The 25,726-nt window shown below is 26.2% G+C and overlaps 3 protein-coding genes across 8 annotated transcripts; 2 read left to right on the top strand and 1 right to left on the bottom strand.

The window, feature by feature from the left end:
- Nucleotides 1–152: 152 nt before the first annotated feature.
- LOC132920574 (protein vav) lies at nucleotides 153–10,479 on the top strand. 6 transcript variants are annotated; one of them, XM_060983071.1, is made up of 18 exons: nucleotides 154–528; nucleotides 2,184–2,359; nucleotides 2,417–2,482; nucleotides 2,708–2,849; nucleotides 4,047–4,220; nucleotides 4,289–4,492; nucleotides 4,764–4,883; nucleotides 4,951–5,067; nucleotides 5,170–5,285; nucleotides 5,426–5,474; nucleotides 5,936–6,138; nucleotides 6,260–6,377; nucleotides 6,443–6,601; nucleotides 7,910–7,965; nucleotides 8,779–8,910; nucleotides 8,977–9,126; nucleotides 9,192–9,360; nucleotides 9,438–10,479. In XM_060983071.1, the coding sequence occupies exons 1-18, from the start codon at nucleotides 319–321 to the stop codon at nucleotides 9,513–9,515; spliced, it is 2,439 nt and encodes an 812-aa protein (XP_060839054.1). In that variant the 5' UTR covers nucleotides 154–318; the 3' UTR covers nucleotides 9,516–10,479. The 6 variants fall into 6 exon arrangements, with proteins under 6 accessions (XP_060839050.1, XP_060839049.1, XP_060839054.1 ...); XM_060983070.1 differs by having other exon boundaries at nucleotides 5,921–6,138; XM_060983069.1 differs by having other exon boundaries at nucleotides 5,921–6,138; nucleotides 9,192–10,479.
- LOC132920575 (torsin-1A) lies at nucleotides 9,395–13,347 on the bottom strand. Its single transcript, XM_060983072.1, has 6 exons — nucleotides 12,920–13,347; nucleotides 12,183–12,451; nucleotides 11,918–12,063; nucleotides 11,496–11,644; nucleotides 10,503–10,647; nucleotides 9,395–9,613 (listed from the first exon to the last, which is right to left on the bottom strand). The coding sequence occupies exons 1-6, from the start codon at nucleotides 13,107–13,109 to the stop codon at nucleotides 9,505–9,507; spliced, it is 1,008 nt and encodes a 335-aa protein (XP_060839055.1). The 5' UTR covers nucleotides 13,110–13,347; the 3' UTR covers nucleotides 9,395–9,504.
- A 2,587-nt stretch (nucleotides 13,348–15,934) lies between these two features.
- On the top strand, nucleotides 15,935–25,347 carry LOC132919103 (uncharacterized). The gene is made up of 4 exons (XM_060980451.1): nucleotides 15,935–16,112; nucleotides 22,010–22,884; nucleotides 23,029–24,075; nucleotides 25,294–25,347. Exons 1-4 carry the CDS (start codon nucleotides 15,935–15,937, stop codon nucleotides 25,345–25,347), a joined length of 2,154 nt encoding a protein of 717 aa, XP_060836434.1.
- Nucleotides 25,348–25,726: the final 379 nt, after the last annotated feature.

Genomic DNA, 25,726 nt, shown 5'->3' with positions numbered 1-25,726 from the left:
ATCACAGAATAGTAGTAAAGTGTACACCAATCGTATTCAGTGTGACCAAGTGCTTATTGATTTTATTTTATCTCGATAAGCTGTTCGAGTATAATAGCTACACTGTTAATATGCACTTGTTCGTTATCAGCAGGAAGTTACGTATCATTCTATCAATCGAACTAAAATAAACATTCAACAAGTTGATTGTTGTCGTTAATCAAAAATTGTGTTGACATTCCTTTAATCCTTTCGTTTTTTACTTTTACTTTTCTAACATATTTCTAGTTTTTATTATGAACATTTATTTATTTGCAACTGTATCCTATTGATGTTGTCATGGCAAACGGTGGATGGCGTGAATGCACAAATTGGCTAACAAGGTGTGGCGCGATCAGAGCTGATCATAAAGTCAATTGGCCAGAATCTACAATCGACGATTTAGCTCATACACTTAGGGATGGAGTAATTTTATGCAATCTTTTAAACATTCTAGAGCCAGGATGTCTTGCAACAAAAGATATAAATCAAAAACCACAAATGGCCCAAGTAACGATTTAGAAAAATCAATTTAATTAATTAATAAAATTGTACATACATACATCACGTTCATAAAGTGATATTATGGTCGATAAAAGTTTTAAACTGATTAATTCATCAGGTCTTGGTGTACATTTAATATAAATAGAGTACAAAATCCAAGAACCTTTGTGTTAGATTACCAATCAAATTTAAATTTAAATTTATCTTATTGTTATTAAATTACAACATTATAGCCTATTGGTACTTATTTATATAATATAAATTTTATAATTAAATAACTAATTTACTAACAAATAAAAAGTATTCACTATTTTTATATGACTGTTACTTGTAATTAGTTATGCAGTTATGTTATATTAAATTATAATAGAAAGGTTAGGTTCAAGGTAAAATAGACAGGATTGGTTTTGTTCTGTCTATTTTACCTTAAATTTTTTCCTATTATCATTTAATATGTGTAACATAACTAATCACAAGTAACATTCATATAAAAATGTATCTATAAAAATTTTATTAATTTGACAACATATTTTACCCCTAGACAAAATTCCAAAAAGTATTATAAATTTAATAAAAATAAGATGATGCTTTGTAAATTGTAGATTAACTACATATTATCTGAAAACCAATTTAATTTACGTCTTACTCTTTAATTCTATGTATACACAATATATGTCTCACTTTGGGACCAGCACAAAGTAAATCTTATAACCAAAGTGGGAAAAATATGAAATAAAACATTTAAATAAATTATTAATTTTATTTAGTTATTTAAATTTTAAATATTTATTATTTATTTAATGAATTGTTATTTTGTTACTTTTGATCATTTTTCCAGTATGTGGCTATTATTATTTATATACTTTTATTGCTTATGAAAATTAGTACTTTGGTGATGTGAAATACAATAATGGTTAGTGTACATGTTTGGCATGATTGAAATCACTACAGTATAATATTTTAAATACTAATTTATTTCGAAATTTTTATTAAAATTTTAACATTTCTCAATAATTTTTCATGAAATTATAAGGGATTTTGAGCAAAATTTGAGTCTTAAAACCATTTTTTTAAATGTATTTTGATACCTGTCCTCTAGACCACTCCTAGTGATTCTAAGTAACTGAAACTTAGATTCATAAACCTTATAAGTAGCAACCACATTACAACGTAATTTCTTTTTACAACAAATATTTAAATACTATTTTATTTGTTTTTAATTTTTTGTTTATTATTTCAAGAACTGTTAATATATTTTATAAATAAAAATATCCAACATTTCCTTTTTAGAATAGATGGCATGTATAACTTATATTCATTCTACTATTATATGCAATACTATTTTAAATATTCACTACCTATAGTATTTTTTACTTATCATATTTTTTGGACTCTAAAGCAAAATCTTTGGTATAATTTATGTACCTATAACTAAATTACTATATAATTAATTTTTATCAGTAAATAAATTGTTTTAGTTCACACTGGTGACTTTCTAATTTATATTAAATCTATGTATTTTACCTATTTATAAATATGCTTAAACAATTTATTTTATTTAAAAAAAATGCTCTTTATTTTTTATAGTAAATAAGTTTACAATGCTTCCTCTTTGTATGTAGGTATTATTAATTTATTATTTTTATTTTTATTTTTTTTAGTTCTTATGTTTAAGAAACATAAAAACATTTCTGCAAGTATGTCAAGAAGTTTTTGATGTTAAAGAGTATGATATATTTGATCCAATTATACTGTTTGAACTATCTGATTTTTTCAAAGTTATTCGTACTTTATCGATTCTATCACAAACTCAAAAGTTGCAAAGACTTCACATACCGTATGTATATCATTTAACAATATTATTTTTTTATTTTTTAATGGTCTTTGCTTGCAGTGGATTTGTTGTTACTAAACCAAGAACATTATCACAAGAAGACATATACAGAAACATAAATTCATTGTAATTTATATTATTTTATACATATTTTTAGTGATGGGTATTGTATAAAATATATTTTTTAATTGTATTGTTTATTCAAAATAATAACTTTTATATACCGTTTACGGTAAAGAAGCTATTTATTCAAAAAATGTTTTTTTGTTCATTTTACTGATACCCATTACAATAATTACAATTAACTAATAATGAATGTTATTTAAAATACATTTTAAAATTTAATTTTAGAGACCTTGTATCTTCAAGAAGTGCTTTATTAGATTCTTTTCATGAAAATGAATATACCAGTTACGATACTCATATTCGAAATGAAGAAATTTATCATGATTTATGTGCTATTGACATTCAATCTTCACTATCTATATCAGAGGTAAATTATTAAACATTATTAGTTATAGGATTCTCCTATGTTAAATTCCATCTGTATATTTCAGTAACTATTTAATAATAAAAAAATATTTGATTAAATTAATTAATTATTAAAACTAAAATGAATACATTTTTAGACTTATTTAATATTTATAGACCATAGATTGTTGTTTAACACAATTACAGTTTAAGTAAGTTAAATACTTACAAAGAGGTAATTAAATCAGACCAGGCACATAATTTTGTGAGAGGGAGATAGTACCAGATGATAATTTATACCTACTTTTTTTGGATTGTCAAAAATAAAATAATATTTTTAATATGACTTAAAATCTTTAACTGAGTAAATATTTTCTATTTCATACTTTCAAAATAAATTTTCAATGTTTTCCGACAATTAATCAACTATCAACATTGAATAAATAATAACTATCAAGATAAATTTAAAACAGAAATATATATTTATATTTATCATATTTCAAATCTATACTTATTTTTCTAAAAAAACCATTGTTCAGTATTTTATGGGGCTACAATAGACATGCTAACAACAATTTTGCTATTCATTTTCTATAAAAAGCACATACACAAAAACAATATGAATTTCCAAGAATCAAATTAATTAACTTACTATTACAAAACAAATTAATACATGGCTTCTCAACTATTTTGATTACAATTTATTATAGTAATTATATTATTACCTACCTATACATAATTGATTTTATTGATATTAAGTACTTTAGGTATATTTTCATTTATTATCTAGTTGGTAATTTATTATTTATTTGTATTTTATGTTTTTTGTTTATTAAATATGGTATATATGTGATTTATGTATAATTAATAGATAAGATAAGTTGTTTGAAAAATGGTGGTTAAAGGTATGTTCAAATAGTTACAATTGTAAAAATAGTTGAGAAAATATAAAAGGAAGTTATGGCAGAAGATGCTATAGTAAAAAATGTTTAAAACTTATCGAAACTTATGTAAAGATACTTGTAGTGGATATAAAGTTTATGGGTAATGAGAAGAGGGTATAGATAAAAATTAAATATTTACAAAATATAATTTGATTAATTGTGCCTCAATTTATACAAAGATTACAATCATAATTATATGACAACCTATAATATGCTGGATGATGTATATTTTTAACTAAACTTCACTTATTTTTATACTTTGATAATTATTATAGAATCCTGTAGTTCCACAACAAATAATTGAAAAACGAGATTATGTCATAAATGAATTGGTTGAAACTGAAAAAAATTATGTTGATGTATTACAAACACTGTTAAAATGCTTTATTAAACCACTAATAAAAATAATGAAAGAAGATGACTTTTGTACAATATTTCAAGGAATAAAAGTAAGCTTTAAATAAAACCTGAACAAATTTTTTAAATATTTTAATTATTATTAATATAACTTATTCAGGAACTTCATGAAATACACAAAGATTTTCATTTGGATTTAATAAAAGCTTGTTCACAGTATAGCTCCTTAAGGCTATCTGATGTCTTTCTTAATTGGAAGGATAAGTTTCTAGTTTATGCAGATTATTGTGCAAATCTTACCACAGCTCAAGATCGAATACAAGATATTTGCAACCAAAATGAACATATTAATAGAGAAGTTAATGTATGATTAAATATATTATAATAATTCATATTTAATAGTATTTATATACTTATTTTCTTGTTTACTTCTCTGTTTTTAATAAAACTTATTAATCATTTTGTATTTTATCTTCTTAACTATATGTTATCTAATTTTTCTAAGCTATATATTATATTGTTAAGGTTTTAAGTAAACACCACATTTACATACTAGATTTTTCTAATTAATTACTAGTTATTTAATATTTTTAATGTAACAAAATAAATTTTTATTCAAATTTATATTTTTTTAGCGATGCCAAGAAGAAGCTAATAATGGAAAATTTAAATTACGAGACATCTTGTCTGTACCAATGCAAAGGATACTTAAATACCATTTATTATTAGATAAACTAATACATGATACTCCACAGGTTAATAATAATAATTTATATATTTTAGAAAAAAATATATATTAACATTTATGTGATTAAAAATTAGACACACAAAGATCTTCCGGGATTAGAATGGGCAAAAGAGTGTATGGTAGACATAGCTCAATATATAAATGAAGTAAAGAGAGATAGTGATACTTTGCAAATTATTAATGATGTTCAGGTAATAATTATTTACATTCATTAATTCATTATTATTAAAAAAATACATATTAAAATAAAATATATTTTAATTTTTAATTATTATAAATTTATAATTTTTTAGAAAAGTATTGTTGATTGGGATATTGTTGGAATGACAGAACTGAAAAACTATGGTCACTTAATTGCTGACGGTGAACTAAAAATAAAAGCTCATAATGATCAAAAATTAAAACCAAGGTAATATAATTGATTTGAAATGTATAGTTTAATTTAATCTTGGTTTGATGTAGTAGGTTATTGTGCATGTTAGTAAATGTTTGATTTTTAATTATATTCTTTGCTTGTATATAGATATTTTATTATTTTAATTTTTGTAGATATGTCTTCATTTTTGACCAAGTTGTGTTGATGTGCAAATCAATTAGAGTAAGTTAAATTGGTATCTGTGTATTATTTTTGATTAAATTAAATTATGCACTTGTATTGATTAATATTTATTATTGCATAAATCATTTTTTCTTACAAAATTACCAAACTATTAAATTTAAAAAAATTTAAAATTAGTTATTTAATTGATAAATTTTTACTACAAATGGTCATTTTTTGTCCCAAATATACTCATCTATTATTCAATTTAAAAATCGAATTAATAAAACAATAATACATTTTGGAAAAACATCTAAATTTCTCACGATGTTCACTTGAAAACAATTTCCTCTTACTTACTTAATTTATAATTATCCCTAAATTTGATTTTAAGTTTTTATTATTTCAAAAATTTGAGAGATATAAATAAAAGATAAATGTGGGAAATTTTTAGTATAACTAAGTTTGGATGTTTTTAATAAAATAAATTTTATTTTGATATTTAGTTCATTGGTTTCCAGAGTGATCAATATTCTTTTAAGCAATCACTTCTTATATCACAATATCGTCTTGAAGATAATACTAGTCGCAAATTCTTGTATAGAGAAAATAGATGGTCCCATCAGTTTCACATGATCCACAAGTCAGAAAGCACTGTATATACATTTTATGCAAGATCTGAAGAACAAAAAATGAAATGGATGAAGGCTATTCAAGATGCCATGTAAGAAAATTATAACAACATAACTCATAAATATGATTTAATATATTCCAAGTTTACAAAATTGAATCTTAAGTGATACTATTTTTTTTAAATTTTTTTATAAAAATAAAAACTTTTTAAGGGATAACATTGAACCGTCAGTATGCAATTCAACAAGTCACAAATTTGTAATGCAAACATTTGACATACCAACTGTATGTTATCATTGTTCAAAATACTTAAAAGGCTGTATATTTCAAGTAAACTTTTATTTTATTTTATTGGTTTTGTTGATATATATTTGAAGGATATTTTATTTTTATAGGGTTACAAATGTGAAGAATGTTTTATCAGTGTTCATAAATCATGCATACCAGAATCAGGGAGGTGTGGTTTAATTAGTCCACAATCGACTACCACTCAAAATACAATGTTTTCTAATCGATTTCCAGCAGATAATACTAGTTTCAATCAACGACACAGAGTATGAATCTATAATATTGTTTTTAATTTATAATTTCTTTTTTAATTATGTGTTGAATTACCTAGTATAATTATGCTTATTATTTATTAAGGTAATCTACAAACATAATATGCTTAATATTTTGGTCATTGGACTAATTTAAAATATTACGATTATTATTTATTTTTGAAAATTGTCTTTAAAATCGTTATAATGATTTAAAGCTCAAGTAATACAATAAAATGTCAAGAATTTGAAAATATGGTCTTTAAGAATATTTAAAAATTACAAAAATAAAATATTTAATAACTATGTTATCGTTGAATAAAAAAAAGTTGAACATGCTTGGTATATCACTGCATATACTAGTATACTGATGGGAATAATCAAATCATTAAATTATTTTAAAAATCAATTATATTTGATTAATCATAATCATAAACATTGTATTGATATAATAATTGATTGACTCATAGATACCATGTACATGGGTGCCCGGGGGCTCAGACACCCATTATAATATTGGATTTTACGGGGACATTATATTGACCGAGGGCTAAGCCTCATCCACCAAATTGTACATTTATGCCTATGATACCAAAGCACCCATTAAGTTTTTTAATACTTGGCGCCTTTAATTAAATTAATATAAATGAATTATTTTAAAATGATCTTTAGTATTTATAAGTAGTATTAGACAATAGATACTAAAACTAAAGTTTCCTAAATCTACATAATTGTATGTTTTATATATAAGTTTAGATTAACTATAAAATATTAATAAGTAAAATCTAATGATTAACATCAACATTATGTAATATGTGATTTATAGTATGTTGTATTGTGTAATACAATTCAAAATATTTAGGTTTACAATTAAATAAATACAAATTAAATAAAATGTATGAAAACAATTTTACTTTATAATCAAAATACATTATTTCAGTACTAAATATTAATATATTATCATTTGATTATTTATATTAACTTTATAAACCAGTTCAAGCAATGTTAAATGTTAATTTTAATTCATATGAATACAGTGGTGGTGTGAACTTTTTCTTCTTATGAAGCAACTACCTTAAATAAGTAATCCAACCATCAATTTTTTTTCACAATTTAAACGATTTCTCAATATTATAACGTAGGATACCTAATAAATTAATAATACTGCAGTTATAAATAACTAGTTAATTTTATTTTATTTCCATTGAAATTAATATAATAAAATAAAAAACAAATTTATTGTAAATATGTATATATATATTTTATTTCTATTTAAAAAAATATAATAATTTAAAAAAAATAAATAATTACTTCTTATTTTAGTCACCAGATTGGACAAGGAATTGGTCGGATAATGATACTTTAACAGAACATTTGTGGTGAGTTTAATAAAATATTAACAAATTAAAAACTAAAAAACTGAGTAACATAAATTAGCAACCTGAAACTATGCACTGATAAACCTTAAGATTTTATTTAAATGTTCAATAAAAATGTTTTTTTTTTTTTAATATTATTACAGTACAAAAATCAAAAGTAAAATTTGCAATTTACTATGATGATAACTATAAAACAAATACCAATAAAGTATTATAAATAAATATTATGCTTTTATAACAAAAATCTATTAGGATTTTTCAAATACTTTTTAGTTAGTATAAGATTTTAGACCTCTATTTTCAAAACTATGTCTTTTTATCAAAACAATTAGTAGAATATACTGATCATTAAAAAAAAATATTCAAGTCATTTAAACATTTTTTTCCCATCTTACATAACCAGAGTCCAAATTTTACACTTTCGTTATTTTTACTCTGATTGAATTCAGTTACATACACAAATTACATTTTATAGATAATACTTATGCATTTATCATATGCATATCTTTACTAAAAGTACTAAAAAATCAGCTGATTTCAATCCTTTAAAATGTTCAGTTGATTCGCTCAATACTCTTATCGTAAAATATCACAGTTGTGAAAATAAAAAACATAATTCATGAATTTTACATTACAGAAACATAAATTAAACCTGGAACCCTAAAATATTTTAATATTAATTAAATTAACTTTAATGGTGTTTTACAATCATTGGGATTTTTAATTATATTTAAAAGTGTACGACAAAATTGTGTGCCATGTTGTTAATGATAAAAACTAATTTAATGAATTATAAATTAATATATTATTTAGGTTTGTTGGGGAAATGGATAGAGATCGAGCAACAAATTTATTGGAAAGTGAATCTGGTGGTACCTATTTAGTACGAATACGACCTCAAGGACCTACTAGACCAGTAGAAACTGTTTATGCATTAAGTTTAAAGTATACTAATTTACAATTATTCATCAAAATTAAAAATATATTTATAATACATGTAATAATATTTAGATCCAATAACCAAGTAAAGCATATGAAAATATGTGAAAGATTAGAAGATGGAATAAGCAGTTTTTATTTATCAGAAAAACGGTTCTTTCCCAACCTTGTTGAATTAGTTAATTTTTATGAACGTAATAGTTTGAGTGAAAATTTTACTGGGTATGTAAATTTAATTATAAAAATAATGTATTTTTAATTATTCTATTTAACTATTAATTTTACAGATTGGACATAAAATTGAAATGGCCGTTTTGTCGAATACTTGCAATAGCAAAATATAATTTTTCTCCCACTGAATCAAACCAGTTACCATTAAAAGAAGGATGTACATTAAAAATTTTGAGTAAAGAAGGGGATCAAAAAGGATGGTGGAAAGGACAAATAGGAGACAAAGTAATTTACTTTATTATACTAACATTTTCAATGATTATAAAACATTTAAAAAAATATATTTCAATACTTATTTTCAGATTGGTTTTTTTCCAAAAGTGTATGTACAAGAACACTCACAATATACATTAAAAATATCAAACCAAATTAGAATTTGAATTTTTGAGATGTAACAAAATGATTAATTCTTTTACAACCAGAGTTAGAAAATAAGTTATGAGGCTCAGGACCAAACGTAATCATCTGCAATATTTCACTGAAAAAAAGTTCATAATATATTAAGTTTATTTTACAAATAATCAATGTCATACATGGTTATTTATTTTATCTGTAATAAGTCTCAAAAATAATATATCATACATTTTAACAATTTCAAGTAAATTTAATAAATTTAAAATTCATCATTGATATTAAAGTTTATTAAGTTGATGATGAATAATATTTTATTTTACAAGCTATAGCCTATAAGATTAATATATATTTAATTAAATATTTATTATTTTGTAAAGATAAAGTATATATTAAAGTTGTGCCCATAATTTAAAATGTTTCAACGTGTCAAACATTTATATATATTTTTTTACTTTTTTAGTCATACTGTAAAAAAAAACCGTGTCATTATTTTTTATTAAGAATTTTATAACTTATATATAGTATACTTTTGTTGAGAAATTTCAATATTAATGATTCTAAATGGTATATAAATAATAAATATGTTTAAGTACATAAAAAGTATATTAAATTAATTGTACTCATTATATAATTACTTTTAAAACTATCGAAGCAAGTAGTAATCAATATTTATAATGTTTATATTTTTAGTTTTTATAGCCTAGCCCTATTTGTGTTTTATGTTAATTAATAATTGTTCAAGTTTATGATACATTCAAATATTTAAATATATAGTAAAAATAATGTATCCCTCCTAGTTTCTCTATTTAGAGAAATTTTTTTATACATATTGATTAAATATAGATGAAATATGTTAAAATGTATAAACTATATTATGTTTTAAGTTACTTAAATATTTTTAAATATTTATATTTTGGCCAGTGGCTTTTAATCCAATAAATTAATAAAATATAGACAAATAAATAATAGATTATAATTTATCATCATTCATCACTGATTTATGATTATATTACCTCATAGTTCCGGAATCCAAATGTTCTTCTAAGTTTTCAAACTCTGCCTCAATACATTTTATGACATGAACTTTTTCGAGTGGTAAAAATGGAACATAATAATCAATAATATGGGAATCTATTATTTCACTTTTCATCAATCCTCCTATTAAAATAAATAAATAAATACAATTAATTATCAAAAAATATATCTATAAAATTATCTAAAAAACTTTTAAAATCATTTAATTTATTATAAATTGAGTTTGAAAATGATAAAAATTCAATTCTAAAAATGGAGGAAAGTATGTATCTATTTTGCAGTACAGTATATGTCAAGTATAATTTGTCATTGAGGCATAAGTCTCTGTAATGAATGTATTAAATATGAATTCAATAATAAATAGATTTATTGTATTTATAATATATTTATTATACTGGGTAATTCTTGTATCAAACAACACTCATTATTTCAAAATCTATTAACATTTTTGAAAATATTTTTTTTTACAATTAAAAATTAAAATAAAACAATATTTTTAAGTTGTTTACTTTTTTGAATATCAACATATATTTTTAATGTCATTTTCTGAAACATAAAATTTTCTGGGGTATTTCAATACATAAAAATTGAATTTTATTACAGTGAAACCTCTTAATAATGGATACTCTTGGTCACTTAAATTTAGGATACGATCGCATCCCAGGCCCTATGTACACTTGGAAAAATAATTGTACATTCATAAATATAGGTAGGTATAGAAAAATAACATAAGAAATTGAAGCATAGTACATGTTTTAAGAAGCTAAGATCCTCATAAAATCGTTTCTACCAATAACCTATAACTTAGGTTCCTCACATAGAGTACATTCCGGGCCCTAAATGTCCCAGTCCACCAATGTATTGGAACACCATAAATCCATATATTTATTTTAATTGAAATTTTAAATTTGAATTCATCTAAATTTTATTGAGTTTTAACTATCATAAATGATGATTAATTTAAGTTTTACCTTCTTCATTGAAAGCAGATTTTTGTAAAATAGTATCAAAATCGTGAATTTTCATAGACTCTCTGGAAACTCCGTTATTCCAAAGATCTAAGTACTTAGTCTGAATTGCATCAGCGCCTGCATTAGTTAAAAATATAAAAATTGAATTCCTGTAATGTTAATAAAATAAAGCAATTAATCACTGTCTCAAGTTCATAATGTATCTACTAATTTAATTGTTTTTTTTTTATTTAGCTAATTTAAATCATATGTATTATGCTTAGTGTAGGTATGTAACCTTTTAAATTAATTTTTTTTTAAAATTGGCAATGAATTATTTAACTATATTTTTTACTACTGTTGTACAATTTTCTCCAATATCTTAATTTTTTTGAGTTTATAAATAGTATTAGACCCTATACAACAATTAATTAATTAATTACCTAGAATCAACTGATATATCATTGTTTTCAAGAATAGGTATTAATATGTCTAATATACCCATAGGTATATAATGCATTTCATCAAAAACAAATAAATTTGTACCACATGACTTTATTGCGGATTTCACATCATAATAAAGTTTTTCCTGAAATATTAAAAAATATTAAGTACACATATTTGAGTATTATGTAAGAATGAAATAATACAGGTTCATCAAAATATGATCATTTGATGTTCATAAAAATGTAGGTGGCTACTTATTACCTTATAATCATTAAACTTTGATTGGTGAACAAATTTAGATCCTCCATGAATAATATGAAATCGTAATTCTTTTACTTTCGAATTGAACATATGACTAGCAATTATCTCTGATAAAAAATTTTTACCAGAACCCGTCCTACCTTGAAAACACATTACCAATGGTTTTTTGTTATTTTTGCTACGATATAAATTACCTGCCAAAGCAGATAATACAATTTTTGTTGCAATATGTTGCCCAAAAAAACTTTTTTCTATGGCATGTTCTAATTCTGTAAAATAAATAATATAAAATTATAGTATAAATACTAATTTATAAACTAAATAAATATGATAATTTTATTTTAAGATGAAATTTTAGTATTTTAAAACAAAAAAATAGGTTTATCAATTCCATTAAAATATTAAAAGTGAAAAAAAATGCTAATAATTTTAATATTTATGTATTAATTGAAGTATAGTTATAATTCCAAGTTAGGAGCCTGAACTAAAACAACAGTATGGATCTTGGAATGTAGTGAATTCAAAATTGATAACTGATCAAACATTTTAATACCTATAAAGTTTATTCATAATTAAACTTTCTTTAAAATTATTAAGCTAATTTTGCTAATTTTGGAGTTAAATAAGTTATTAAGATACATAGAAAATAAAGAAAAGAAAGAAATTAAAATCTGTAAAGTAGTTATTTATTTTTAGTTGTAAAAAAAACCAAAATGTTATGTTTAAATTAGCCTTACCTTTAATATCAAATGTGTTAGGACATCGATCATAAAAATAAAAATTTGATTTATTAATAACGTATCCTGACACAAAAGCTCCTAAAACAAAAGCTCCTGTTAATGGATCTATAAATCCATATACAGTTGTAGATTTTAAAAATAATAAACAGCTTAAGATACATAAAGAAAAATATTTGCCACATAACATGGTGCACCAATTTTTATTTTAAATTATATTATCTATAAGTAAAATACTAGTTGACTGTTGGAAAATAAACTAAATAATTAAAAAAACATAATTGATTGGTGTAAAGTAAATAACTAGTGCAACACTGACAACAAGTATCAACTTTAAACATAACAAAATAACGGTGAATTACGGTAGATAATTAATAATTATTATCATAAATATTTCTGTACTAGATAAAAAGTTGTACAAGAAAATAGTTCATTAGACCTTATTTCAAATTTGATATTATATTAATATTATTTAATAATAACAAAAACAACTTATATTAGTTATATTATCTATATTAATCATAGACATATAATAGAATAGACCAGGAATGATAGCCGTTTTACATGTAATACATTGAAGCCAACATGTGTGTGAGAGAGACAGACAATGAGCGGTTTATTCATGGAAGAAAATGTCTTTGTTTTGCCACTTTTTTTCAAAAATGTGTACTTTTTATAGGTCGATATACCGGTATACCGTATTTTTAAATTTTAAATTCATAAAACGGATTACCAAAAATTTTGATTATATCGAAAATACCAAAAATACTAAAAAAATAATTAATATATATCATATATGTAGTAAAAATAAAACAAGCTCATTGGAAACCCAAGGGGGATATATCAAATATATATATATATGATATATCCACCTTGCGTGTACCTATAAAACTGATAAAATGAAATAACATTAAAAGTTATAAGAATTTTGTGGTATTAGACGTCGAAATGTTAATCTGATAAATGATAAGTATTCTTACATTTAATTTATAAAAAAAATATATTTTTATTAATTTAAAACAAATATTAAAAAAAAAATTAAGGTCATCAACTTCCGAGTACATTACATCTAAATGATCTAGTATGTAAAGGTGTACAACGATTATAGTTATGCATTTTATGTATAATAAAATAGAAAATATGTATTATTTGAGTTAATACTTGTGTAATGTAATATCGTTCTCATTGGATCTTTGAGATTTGCAAATGCAACATTTTTGTACCATTGTGTTTATTTGTACGAAATAAAAACAGAAAAATGTGGTCAAAAGTATTTTGTGTAAAATTCAAAAAATTATAAAACGTGGACTAGTGGTCGTATTCTCGTGAGAGTTCAGCATAAAAAACAAACCATAATAAATAAACAATAAAAATTATACTCTTATCTATCGACCATCTGTATTATCAGTGTTATAACGTCTTTGGTAAAACCGCAGTTTTATAAAGTCATGTTCGCCTCATATATTTCGTATCATTCCTGGTCTATTCTATTATATGTCTATGATATTAATATTGATAATGATTAAACAATAAATTTGAAATTTTCACCGACTACTATGAAGTTAGTAGCGAAAATATTACACAGATAATATAATATTATAAAAATGAGTAATAAGTTAAATATAATATTATTTTTAGTAATATTTAGTAAATTTTTATGGCACTATTTTTTATAATATACTAAATAGATGACAAAATTAATAGTTATTGTTTTTGATATAATAAATCGTAAAATTCGTTTACTAATACTAGAGGTATAGAGACTTAGAGGAGCTCAAATTGGTATACCAGTATTACCGTTAGCAGTTAGGGAATTTACATGTTAGTTGTTTACAGCAAGTTAATTAGAAGAGTGAGTCCGGAGTCGGTTTAGTATTGACAATTTTCATCATTCTTATAAGTGGCTCATTTTGTGTTATAAAAAGGAATATAAAACCGATAATTATTACATTTGGCCAAAGTAGGAATATATTTAAATTGATACAAGAAAGGGGATCTAGGAAGTCAATTTTACCTTTTTACTGAGTAAATTAGAAAGAAAAGTTAAATTCACTTGTACTCTCATAATTTGTCAGTTAATGATAATTAGTTGGATATATTATATTATTACCTATATTTTTAAATTGTAATATATTATGCGTTATTTTATGCGATTTCGTAAAAAATTAAATTTCATACGCTCATAAAATGTTTTCTATATTAACGCTGGAAAATTTTTTGTTACAGTTACTTGAAAAAAAACTTATGGATAACCTTGTATTGAATTTTTGAACCTTAAGTATAAATCACAAAAATTTTATGAATTTTCAACTTCAAAACTCCTTGCAAATTTTCGCGATTTTGATATATTTTGTAAACATTTATAAATGCTTATAAACAAAAATTGTGAATAACGATTTTTTATTTTTTTTTTACTACGATAAGTTCAACTTATAATAAACCTTGTATTAAATTTTAAAGATTTTTTGGATAGCCAATTTTTTTTATCGGCATGCTATAAAATGCAATAATTAAAAAAGTCAAAAATTTCAATTGTCTATGAAGCTTAAAATATTCTAAATATTTTGAAAATTTAATCTTAAATAGATAACGCTAATATAAACATTTGGTGAAAATTTCAAGTATTTACAATGATTGGTTTTTGAGTTACAGCAAAATCAAAAAATCGATTTTGTCAAAAAATGGTTATGCGAAAAAATTCCCGTTTTCCCGTATTTTTTTCAGGGTTTTTCCCGACGCTTTTGAAAACTATTGGAAATTTTTTACTTTTGACCCCCCCAAAATACCAACTAGATGAATTTTCCTTTTCAATTGGGGCTGAAGTAAAAAATCGAAGCATTATTACTACTCCAAAAAATGATGACAGTCACAAAAATAAAAATAAAAAACACACATTGTAAAATCAACACAATGTGTTGTGAATGAATGTCATTCATTACTCCGTTCAGAATCTTAAAAAACACATCGGACGTCAGAACGACACGAAAAACGATAATTGGCGGGAGGGGGTACGAGATGACGCATTCGGTGCAAAATATCGCGAATCAAAGCAGGCCACTGGTCGCCTCTGCACATTCTCGCGACCGGTCCTGCGGACAAAGGACAAGTGTCGCGGGATCGTTTGCTCGGGTGCGTGATGCGTCGACCATTGCGGAAGACGAGGCTCGGCTGCTCAGGACGCGCGTGAGCGATGGTTAACCGCGATTTTGGTACTAGTGCGCTATGACAAAGTGGTGATGAATGACGAGCGGCGGCGACCGAAACACAGGACGAGCTTATAAGTCGATGGTATGCGGAACCGGTGGCGGGACTCGGCCGACGGGATCGCTCCGCAGAACGAAAAAGAGAGTCAGCGGACTGCGCCACAATCCTGATACTCTCCTTAGATTTCCTCCTGCAGGATCTCGTCGGCCGCGTCCGGTGCCCGCCGTCGGAGTCACACGCGCCGCCGAACCCTGAAACCATAAGTTTCCGCGGGTCGGGCGCCGCTGACGTCCGCGTTCCTAACTTCTAATGTATAAACTCACACCGCGAACTGAGTTACCGCCGTCTCCGCCGTTACGAGTCGTCATCATCACAACCGCCGTCGTCGTCGATATACCGTCGGGGCGGAATCGTTGCCCGCGTCGGTACCACTAGCCACCGCGTCGCCATCGTTCGTCGTTCCGCGTGACCTGAACGTCCAGGCGCCCGCACAACCACCAGAGGGTCGACCGCGAACCCGTCGCGCCCGCAGGTGCAGACCGCGAAGAATGTGCTCGGGGCGACATACCGCCAGCACCGTCCGTGCACTTTCTCGTACCCTCAATCATTCGTCGCCGTCATCCTGCAACCGATGTCTCCAGCCAAGGGGGCCAGTTCCGGGACGCTAACTATGCCGGATACAGCACGCTCCCAACACAAAGCGCTTGACGCTTCGCCAAGCCGTGACAAAACGGCGCGGAGCGCTCTACGTGGGTGTCTCATCCAGGTGAACCCACGATCTGACCATCAAAATTATTTCTGACTTCCGGTCCTTTGGCCGGCTCCGAGATCACGCGGCGGTCCTCCTCGAGACCCGACGAACTCTGACGGCCCGTTTTCGTCGACTATCGCAGGCGTTCCTGGTGTGCAGGAGGTATCGATGACGTCCTACAGCAGCGCGACATCGGACGGCGCGTCCTCGGCAACCGGCGGTCCACATACCGACGACAACAAATGTTCGACGATATCGCGAATCAATAAATCAGCGGATTTGTCGGCAGATTCATCAGTGGACTCGTTAGTGGACTTTTCAGCTTCAATCATGGTGTTTTCGATTTCTATGATGCGGTCAAGGGTGGTTTGGAGCTGCTGGAACGCATAGTCCAAGAGCTCTGGTCGTATTGATATCGGTGAATTGAGAAGCCATTTTTTTATAAGGAAATTGCAGTTGTGTATACACGTCTTAGGATTTTGATTGACGAGTAAACTTGTTTAGAATATCGTTGCTCACCGCCGTGGCAGATGATTTCGAAAATCGCCCTGACGACGAGCACAGCGTTGTTTATTAAAAGCCAGCAAATACCAAATACCTGTATGTTCATCAATTCTAATCGCAGTCGACATTAGGATTTTGAGGTCCCGTTTATTTTTTCGAACACTATTATTTATCGATGTATTATATTATCTAGTAATATCATAATAATTGATTAAAGTATTTTTGGTATATGATATTATTTTTCATACAGATCTCGAAATAGATGAAAAAGTACAATATAAATAATGGTATACTCATTTTTATTTTTATTATATTATAATATGCTAATGTGAATTATATTATAAGTTTAAACTTTTACATTACTATAAAATATTATCAAACTGTTATAACATTACGAGTACTCTTATACCATATTAAGTTAATAATAAATCTGTAATAATTTAAATTTTCGCTCCAAACATATTACCTATATAGATCCGTTTTACATTCATGGTTTTTATTTCACGCGTGCAAATTGGTAATAATATAAAATGCTACCCGTTCCTCTAATTATTAATATTTTTTTTAACGATTTTCTGCAGCTTTTAAAAATTACATTATTTAAATTCAAACACAGTGAAAATATATTTAAAAAATTGAACATTACATTCATTTTAATTTTTAATTTTGAAGAATACATTACATATTACAGGTAGGTAATATCGGTTATTTTCAATCATTTTGAATAACAGACAAAAGTTTAGTCTCATAGTTTTTCTAAGCGACTCCTGATTGTGGTCCGTGCAATGTATAAATAATATATTTTCAATGGTTATTCAAATTTAATAAATATCTCGATTTTGTTTTTATTTGTATTTTAATGTAAATATAATATAGCACACTCACGCAAACTAACAATATATTTAGGTATTTGACACCTCATAATTTTTTTTTATGTATGCCTATAATCAATTTGACTAAGTGTCTCTGTATGTATTTAATTATCTACGTTACACTTCTAATGTATTTTAGTCATTTTTCTATGTATAATATATATAATATATCATATTACAGCGTGTCATAGACTTTTGAATTTCAAACAACTGTAAAAAAAAATTGTGCTAAGGTAATTTTAATATTTAAAAAAATGGTATAACCTTTTAGACATTTTTCAAAATGTTTTACTTAGATACAAAAAAGGTAAATGTCTTTAAATAGCGCATATAGCTCCAAATGTAAGTTTTAAATTGACTTTTGAAGATGATAATACAAATATTTCACGAAAATGTCCAGTCTCTATACTCTACCGTTATTAATGTATATGAATTAAAACGAATATTATTCGTATATAACTAGTAAAGAATACGAATATTATTCGTGTATAACTACTGCAGTGATGTTGTGGAGGGTATACCCAAATCGCTAAAACTCTTAAATGATAACCATATTACCAGAATTTATTAATAATATACATACAATTTGAACATTTCTGATTTTTTTTTATTCTCTCCAAGAGAATTGGTGTATCAGAATAATTAAAATTAAAATTATAAGAAATAGGAAAAATATAAAATAACTTCATAACTTCTCAAATTTCTCATGGTTTATTTATTTATCATCAGAAGTCATTAATAAATAACTATAAACATTGAATACTACGTAAACATAATAAATTAGGCAGGTAGTAGATACTAGGTAATAGATACTGATAAGTGATAATACAATATGCTTGTCATTTATTACATTTAATTTAATAAAACAAATATTTAAAATTAAATTAATATTATGAGTTATGACGATGGCAATATGGCATATATAAGACACGGGGAAAATGAAATACAACAATTGGACCGTAGATTTTTATTAAATACATCTGTACTAGTACAAGGAATGAGAAATTTTATTCATAATAATTAATAACACAAAGAATGAAGAAATACAGGAATTAAAATATATAATAATGTGAACGGGGATTTAATTTAATGTTTAATGAACATAATATGTGCAGATTTAAGATCTAAATTGACAATGAAAAATATAACAAATCTTATGTTTATGGTTTATCAATATAAATGGGCCACCTCTTAGTATAGGGAACCCAACTAAATATGTTGGAAGCTGGCTATTACAGCACAGATCGGCCGATGATAAGCGTTCAAGGAAAGTGGAGCCATTAGAAAAACAGTGGAAAATTTTAAAGATTATAAATAATAAATAAATACATTTGCTATAATGGAATTATATATTATTATGTATTTAAATATATTTATAATAATTGATAAATTTAAGTTAATTAGTATACGGGGGGGTGGGGGGCAGAGCCCCCCCACGTACTACATATTTCTCAATTTAGGTGTATACACAAAAAAATATTTACAACTGCACCACTGATAACTAGTATAGGATACGAATATATTTGGTGTATAACTAGTATACTATATAGTATAGCTGGATAGGAATATTATTCGTGTATGGTTAGTTTTACAATTCATATTTATGAAAAATATGAGCGTTTTTAGTTTTTACAATGCCACGGCGTACATGAGTACTTATATGACTATCAGACTATATATTATGACTATTATGAGGCATAATAATAAAACGTATAAGTGAATTTAACACTGTTCGGAAGAAAAATAGTACCTGTACCTACTAGTTACTACATGCTATGTAGTCTCATATTTTAATGCATAATATATACGTGTTTCACCTGTAAAACAGAAACAAATTATGTATGGTTTATGAAACTGCGGTGCAACCCTAAGACGACAATTTTCTGTCACGGATGACATCATATCACACGATTTAGATTATACCAAAAGGTTCAATATCGAATATTAACCCGTTCTATATCGATAATGTAAATATTATATAGTTCAGCCGTTAAGGATAATAATGTATAGGAAATAATATTATTATTAGGTGTTAATATTTCATACACGGTTTGGTTTTTAATTTTTATTTAAAAATATAAGCGTGCGAAATTTGATCAGAATAGCTGGTGCTTACGTTTTTCGTGAGAACTTTTGCCAACTGATCTTCGATATGTGCGTATATATAATATATTTACTTAATTTTTTTAAAACCAGAAAAAACCGATTTAGCGATTATAAGGTAAGTACTAACGGTACTGCACGCGCTACCCGACTCAATATCTTGCGATTGTATTGGGGTTGTTAATGTTTTTTCCCTCTATATATTGTATCAATTCATCCGTTCGCAATGTTCGTTGCATAGACTCGGGAACTCGACGTAGTGTAATACCTTTCCCCGGCAGAAAGCACTGACCGAAAAATTATGGATCAAATTTTAATTCCCCCCCTCCCCGTCAATATAACATAATATTATTTCATTAAACACAAACATATTATTGGTACCATCTACCAGCACAGCACACATTATAACAAAGAACCATATACCATAATATCTATTTGATTCAAAACCCTTACCCCTGCATGCGGTCCGCGGTTCGCTGCCGGCAGGGGCGGACTGGCTGGGGGGGAAGGTGGCATTACCCGCCCAGGCCCCCTAGAAATTTTTGTACTTGGGCCTTTCATTTTCAACAATTTAATGTACCTATTTAATTATATTTTTTTTTTATAGCAATATTATTATATGGATTATACCTTTCGCTATTTATTATTTCAACTGTAAAGTGTAAATAATGAAAAATATAATTCTATATTCTATGTAACTATAAATAATATAATAATAATTATAGTAAATTATAGCCTATAGGTTGTTTGGGAAATTAGGAATAACAACTAATTGTGGAACGGATGTCGATAACGATAAGAAATTTTTATAAATAACATTTAATAGAAGCATAGACCTAATAACTATGAATAGAAGACTATTATTAGGGAAGATATTGAATTTACGAAACAGAATAAACATTAAATATTTATAAATATTAAATTATAATCCGTTGTCATACAAATACAATCATACTTTAACGCTGTGTCCTACGTAAGACCTGCGAATTAATAATATAATATTACACACATAATATTATATACAGCCATACAGGTAAATATTCAGTTTAATCTATTTTATAATATTAGTTCAATCCTAATCATTTAAAATTGTAAAATACTTCATAAACATTTAAATATATAATATTTCAATAAAATTATTTACTTTAATTTTATCGCACATTTAATTTATTAAATTTTTGTGTATGTTTCGGTTCTTATACATTATTATTTATATTCATAATAAATAATAATAATTTAATAATTATTCTAAAATTCTTATAAATTGTCAACAAGAAAAGACAGAACTAATAACTTTATAACCAATTATATAGAATATCTCTCTAAATTTGTCCGTGTCAATAAATTTTTATCAATTTTTGTTTTTAAAATCAAATAATATCTTAAATGTTAGGTATAAACAAGACTATGAACTATGAAGACAATTTTCGTACTCGTATACATTTATACAATAATAGTTATTACAATAATGACTAATTATTTTTTTAACAAATTATAATATAAATTTAATTAGTATAATTTAAAACAATATTTATTTTTTCCCCTAAAATATAGTATTTACATTTACAGGGATACAATTTAAAATGGATAATAAAATAAAACAAAAAAGTGGTTTTCAAAAAAAAATTGAAAAGCGGGCAGCATTATTATCTGCAGCTGGGTCAGATAGTAAACAACGTAAGTTAGACTTTTTTTCAAAATATTCTTCTAATAAAAATCAAAATGAAAATGTCACCGATATTACTGATCAACCAAATCCAATTGAAAAATCGGCCAATGATAATAATGAACTTCGATCCAATGTAACCTCAGAAAATACTATTAAATCATCATATATATTTCCTATTTTAAGTAGATCAAGTGAACAAGATCAATCAAACGTAATAATTAATGACAATGACATTTTTTCATCATCTGAATCCGAGTCTGAAAAAAAAAGTACAAAAAAACTAATTGAAACCGATTCGAAAATTAGTCTTTTTATTCCTCCTATATTTAGTAGTCACCATCAAGCTAAAGTTGCTTTTGTTGACGCACATCCATGTCAACCTCAGATAAATATACCCTTTAATATTAATAAAGTATATTATAGAAAAATGCCAAATGATAATTTCGTGAATCGAAAATGGGTTTCTTATAATTCAATAACTAGAAAAATTCATTGTTCTTTATGTATGGGGTTTACTCGTCCGGGTAGTACTCCATTTATAGATGGAATCGAAATAAATTTGAAACATCTTTATAGTCAATTAGAAAAACACGAAAGTTCTGTACCTCATGACGACGCCTGTAAGGCATACCTTAATATTACATCTGGACATACAATTACTAATGCGCTATTAAGTCATCGCCAAAAAAGTGTAGAATTAAATAGAGAAATTGTAACTAGAATTATAGATATTTCTTTATTAATCGGTAAACAAGGTTTGGCATTTAGAAGTAAGAGAAATGAAGCCGCTTATAATTTAAGTTTAAATTTAAAACAAGGGAACTTTTTAGAAATTGTGAAACTTGTAGCAAAATATGACCCGGTATTGCAAACACATTTAAATAATTCAATTAAAAAAAGTTTATTAAAAAAAGAAAAAAAACAATTTGGACGTGGTTCATGTGTAACATTTCTATCAAAAACATTTTTAAATAAAATTTTTTCTATAACTGGTAATTTAATAAAGAAACATATCTCAGAAGAAGTTTTATTGGCGGGGCAGTATTCATTAGAAGTTGATTCTTCTCAGGATACGTCGGTAATGGATCAATTGTGTATTTGTCTAAGATATGTTTTGAATGGTAAAATAATTGAGAGAATGATTGCTTTAGTAGAGTCAACCTCTGGAACTGGTGAAGCATTATATAATATTGTGAAAAAAGAATTAGATACATTGAATATCCCTCTAACAAAACTAATTGGGGAATCATTTGATGGTGCTGCCAATATGAGTGGTTCTTATAATGGTCTTCAAGCTCATTTAAAAACAGTTGCACCCGAATCAATTTATACACATTGCCATGCACATGTATTAAATCTAATAGTAACAGACTCTACTTCATGTTGTAAATCTGCTCAAGATCTTTTCAACTTACTACAGAAAACTGCAGTTTTTTTTTCTGATTCATACAAAAGAACTGGAATTTGGAAAAATTATCTTTCAAAAGATCAAACTGGAAATGATAAATTAAGAAAACTTCAAAAGTTAGGAACTACAAGATGGAATAGTAAAGATGCCGCATTAAAATGCATATTTGGTTCTTGGTTTGTGTCTGGTGAAACGAGTGATCGATATAATGTTTTAGTTGAATCTCTGCATTTTCTTGACACTGATTCATCTATAGATTCTAATACATCTTCAGATGCCAGATTCTTGTTAGAAAAATGGACATCTTTTGAATATATACTAACTTCATTTATATTTCTCGAAATTTTCCATTATACCACTCCAGCATCAAAATATCTCCAATCAAAAGAATTAGATTTTATTACTGTCATTAATTTAATTAAGTCTTTATTAAGCGACCTCAAAAAAGGTTCTTCTAAATATAATTTAATTGTTGAAAAAACCATGAATTTTATATCTAGTAAAAATAATTCTGAACATATTAAAAAGCTTAATATAGTCATTGAAGAAACGTTTCCAGATAAACGAAGATCAAAAATTAAAAAAATGCCTGGTGAGCTGGCATCAGACGATATCAGAAATATTTCGAATGTAGAATATTTTAAAGTAAATACACATCGAAGAATTTATGATGTACTTATTACCACGTTTGAAAATAGATTTGAGAAAAATGAAAAACTCTATGATGTATTAAGTATATTAAACCCAAAACGATTTAAAGACTTTGCAAAAAATCCTTTATTAATTAATGATGAAAATTTGACATTTATTGCTCAAAAATCAAATATTGAATCTGGAAACACATTGAAAGAAGAGTTACTACAATTTATATCATTTTATAATCAAAATTGTATTAAAAGTATAACAAATAATACTATAAATACTGAAAATACTTCTGAAAATTCTGCAGAATCAAGTGATGATATAATTGAAAATTCTTGTCAATATACTGAAAATAAAGTTGACTGTTATAGTTGCCCCTCACATTTATTAGAATTTTTATATAAATATAATTTACATACATCATCATTTACAAACTTATATTTGGCATATAAATATATTCTCACTCTATCCTGCACACAAGTGAATTGCGAACGTGCATTTTCAAAATTAAAAATAATAAAAACCAGACTTAGAAGTACAATGAAGGAAGAATTATTAGAGTCTTTAATGTTAATTAGTGTAGAATCTGATGTTATTCCAACTACAAATAAAATTATAGATACAATAGGAAGAAGTTCCACTGTATTAAGTAATTTACTCATTTCTTAAATAATTTAACATATTTATGTATTAAAAAATACTTATTAATTTTGTAATTTTTTTTTTTTTTTTAAATAATACAACATTTATAATAATTTGACTAATAATAAGGAATAATAAAAATTTAAGTACATTTATCTATTGATGTTTTAATATCTTATAAAATATTTTGCCACCTGGGCCTTCAGGTGCTCAGTCCGCCCCTGGCTGCCGGATTTCATCGGCTCGACTCCAGTGGTCCAGTTAATTATAATATTCTATAATATTAAACACGCGTACACAAAATACGAAGAGTTGTATTTACGTCTGTTCAAGGTTCTCAGGCCGCCGCTTCCATTATAAATTTTCCCCACTTTGTCTCATGTTTCCCTACAATTTTATATCATTGAATTTAAATTTAACACATTCACGTACATTCACTTACAGTGACACCTAATGTACAACAGACTATAGAGTACAAATCGGACACCCAGTTGCTCGCCTTTATAAAAAAATATGCAATTACTTACAATACAAATTTTTGATATCATAACGGTAAACGGTGTATAATTTAATTGACAGGGAACAATATATTTATTTGAGGAAAAGCCTCCGCTTGAAAGCACTCTTTTATGACATCAATAAATTGGGTTTGGTACTTTGGTGAATTGCTTCCGATAAAACACATTTTGATATGATAATTTTTAGGTTGGTTCAAATTTGTTATAATATGGTGGCTGTTAATATAAAAAAAAAATTTACTTTTTAAATATTTACTTTTATTTTTATACATATTGTACAAAAACATACATTAACATTATAACCCATAGAAAATTGTTGACGGTTTAGAATTTAAATTATGATAAAATCCCACTGTACTCATCAAGTATATTATATTTTTTATATTTGTATACACAATACACAATACACACTTATATTAAACAGAAATATGAAAAACGTAAAGCCATAATAAATTATCAGTGGAAATTGTCCCCATACAGGTGGCAATTGTCCG

This window comes from Rhopalosiphum padi, chromosome 2 (genome assembly GCF_020882245.1).
Source record: "Rhopalosiphum padi isolate XX-2018 chromosome 2, ASM2088224v1, whole genome shotgun sequence".
In the NCBI taxonomy this organism is placed as follows: domain Eukaryota; kingdom Metazoa; phylum Arthropoda; class Insecta; order Hemiptera; family Aphididae; genus Rhopalosiphum; species Rhopalosiphum padi.
The sequence above is the reverse complement of the archived record's forward strand: the minus strand, read 5'-3'. Positions and strand labels throughout refer to the sequence as shown.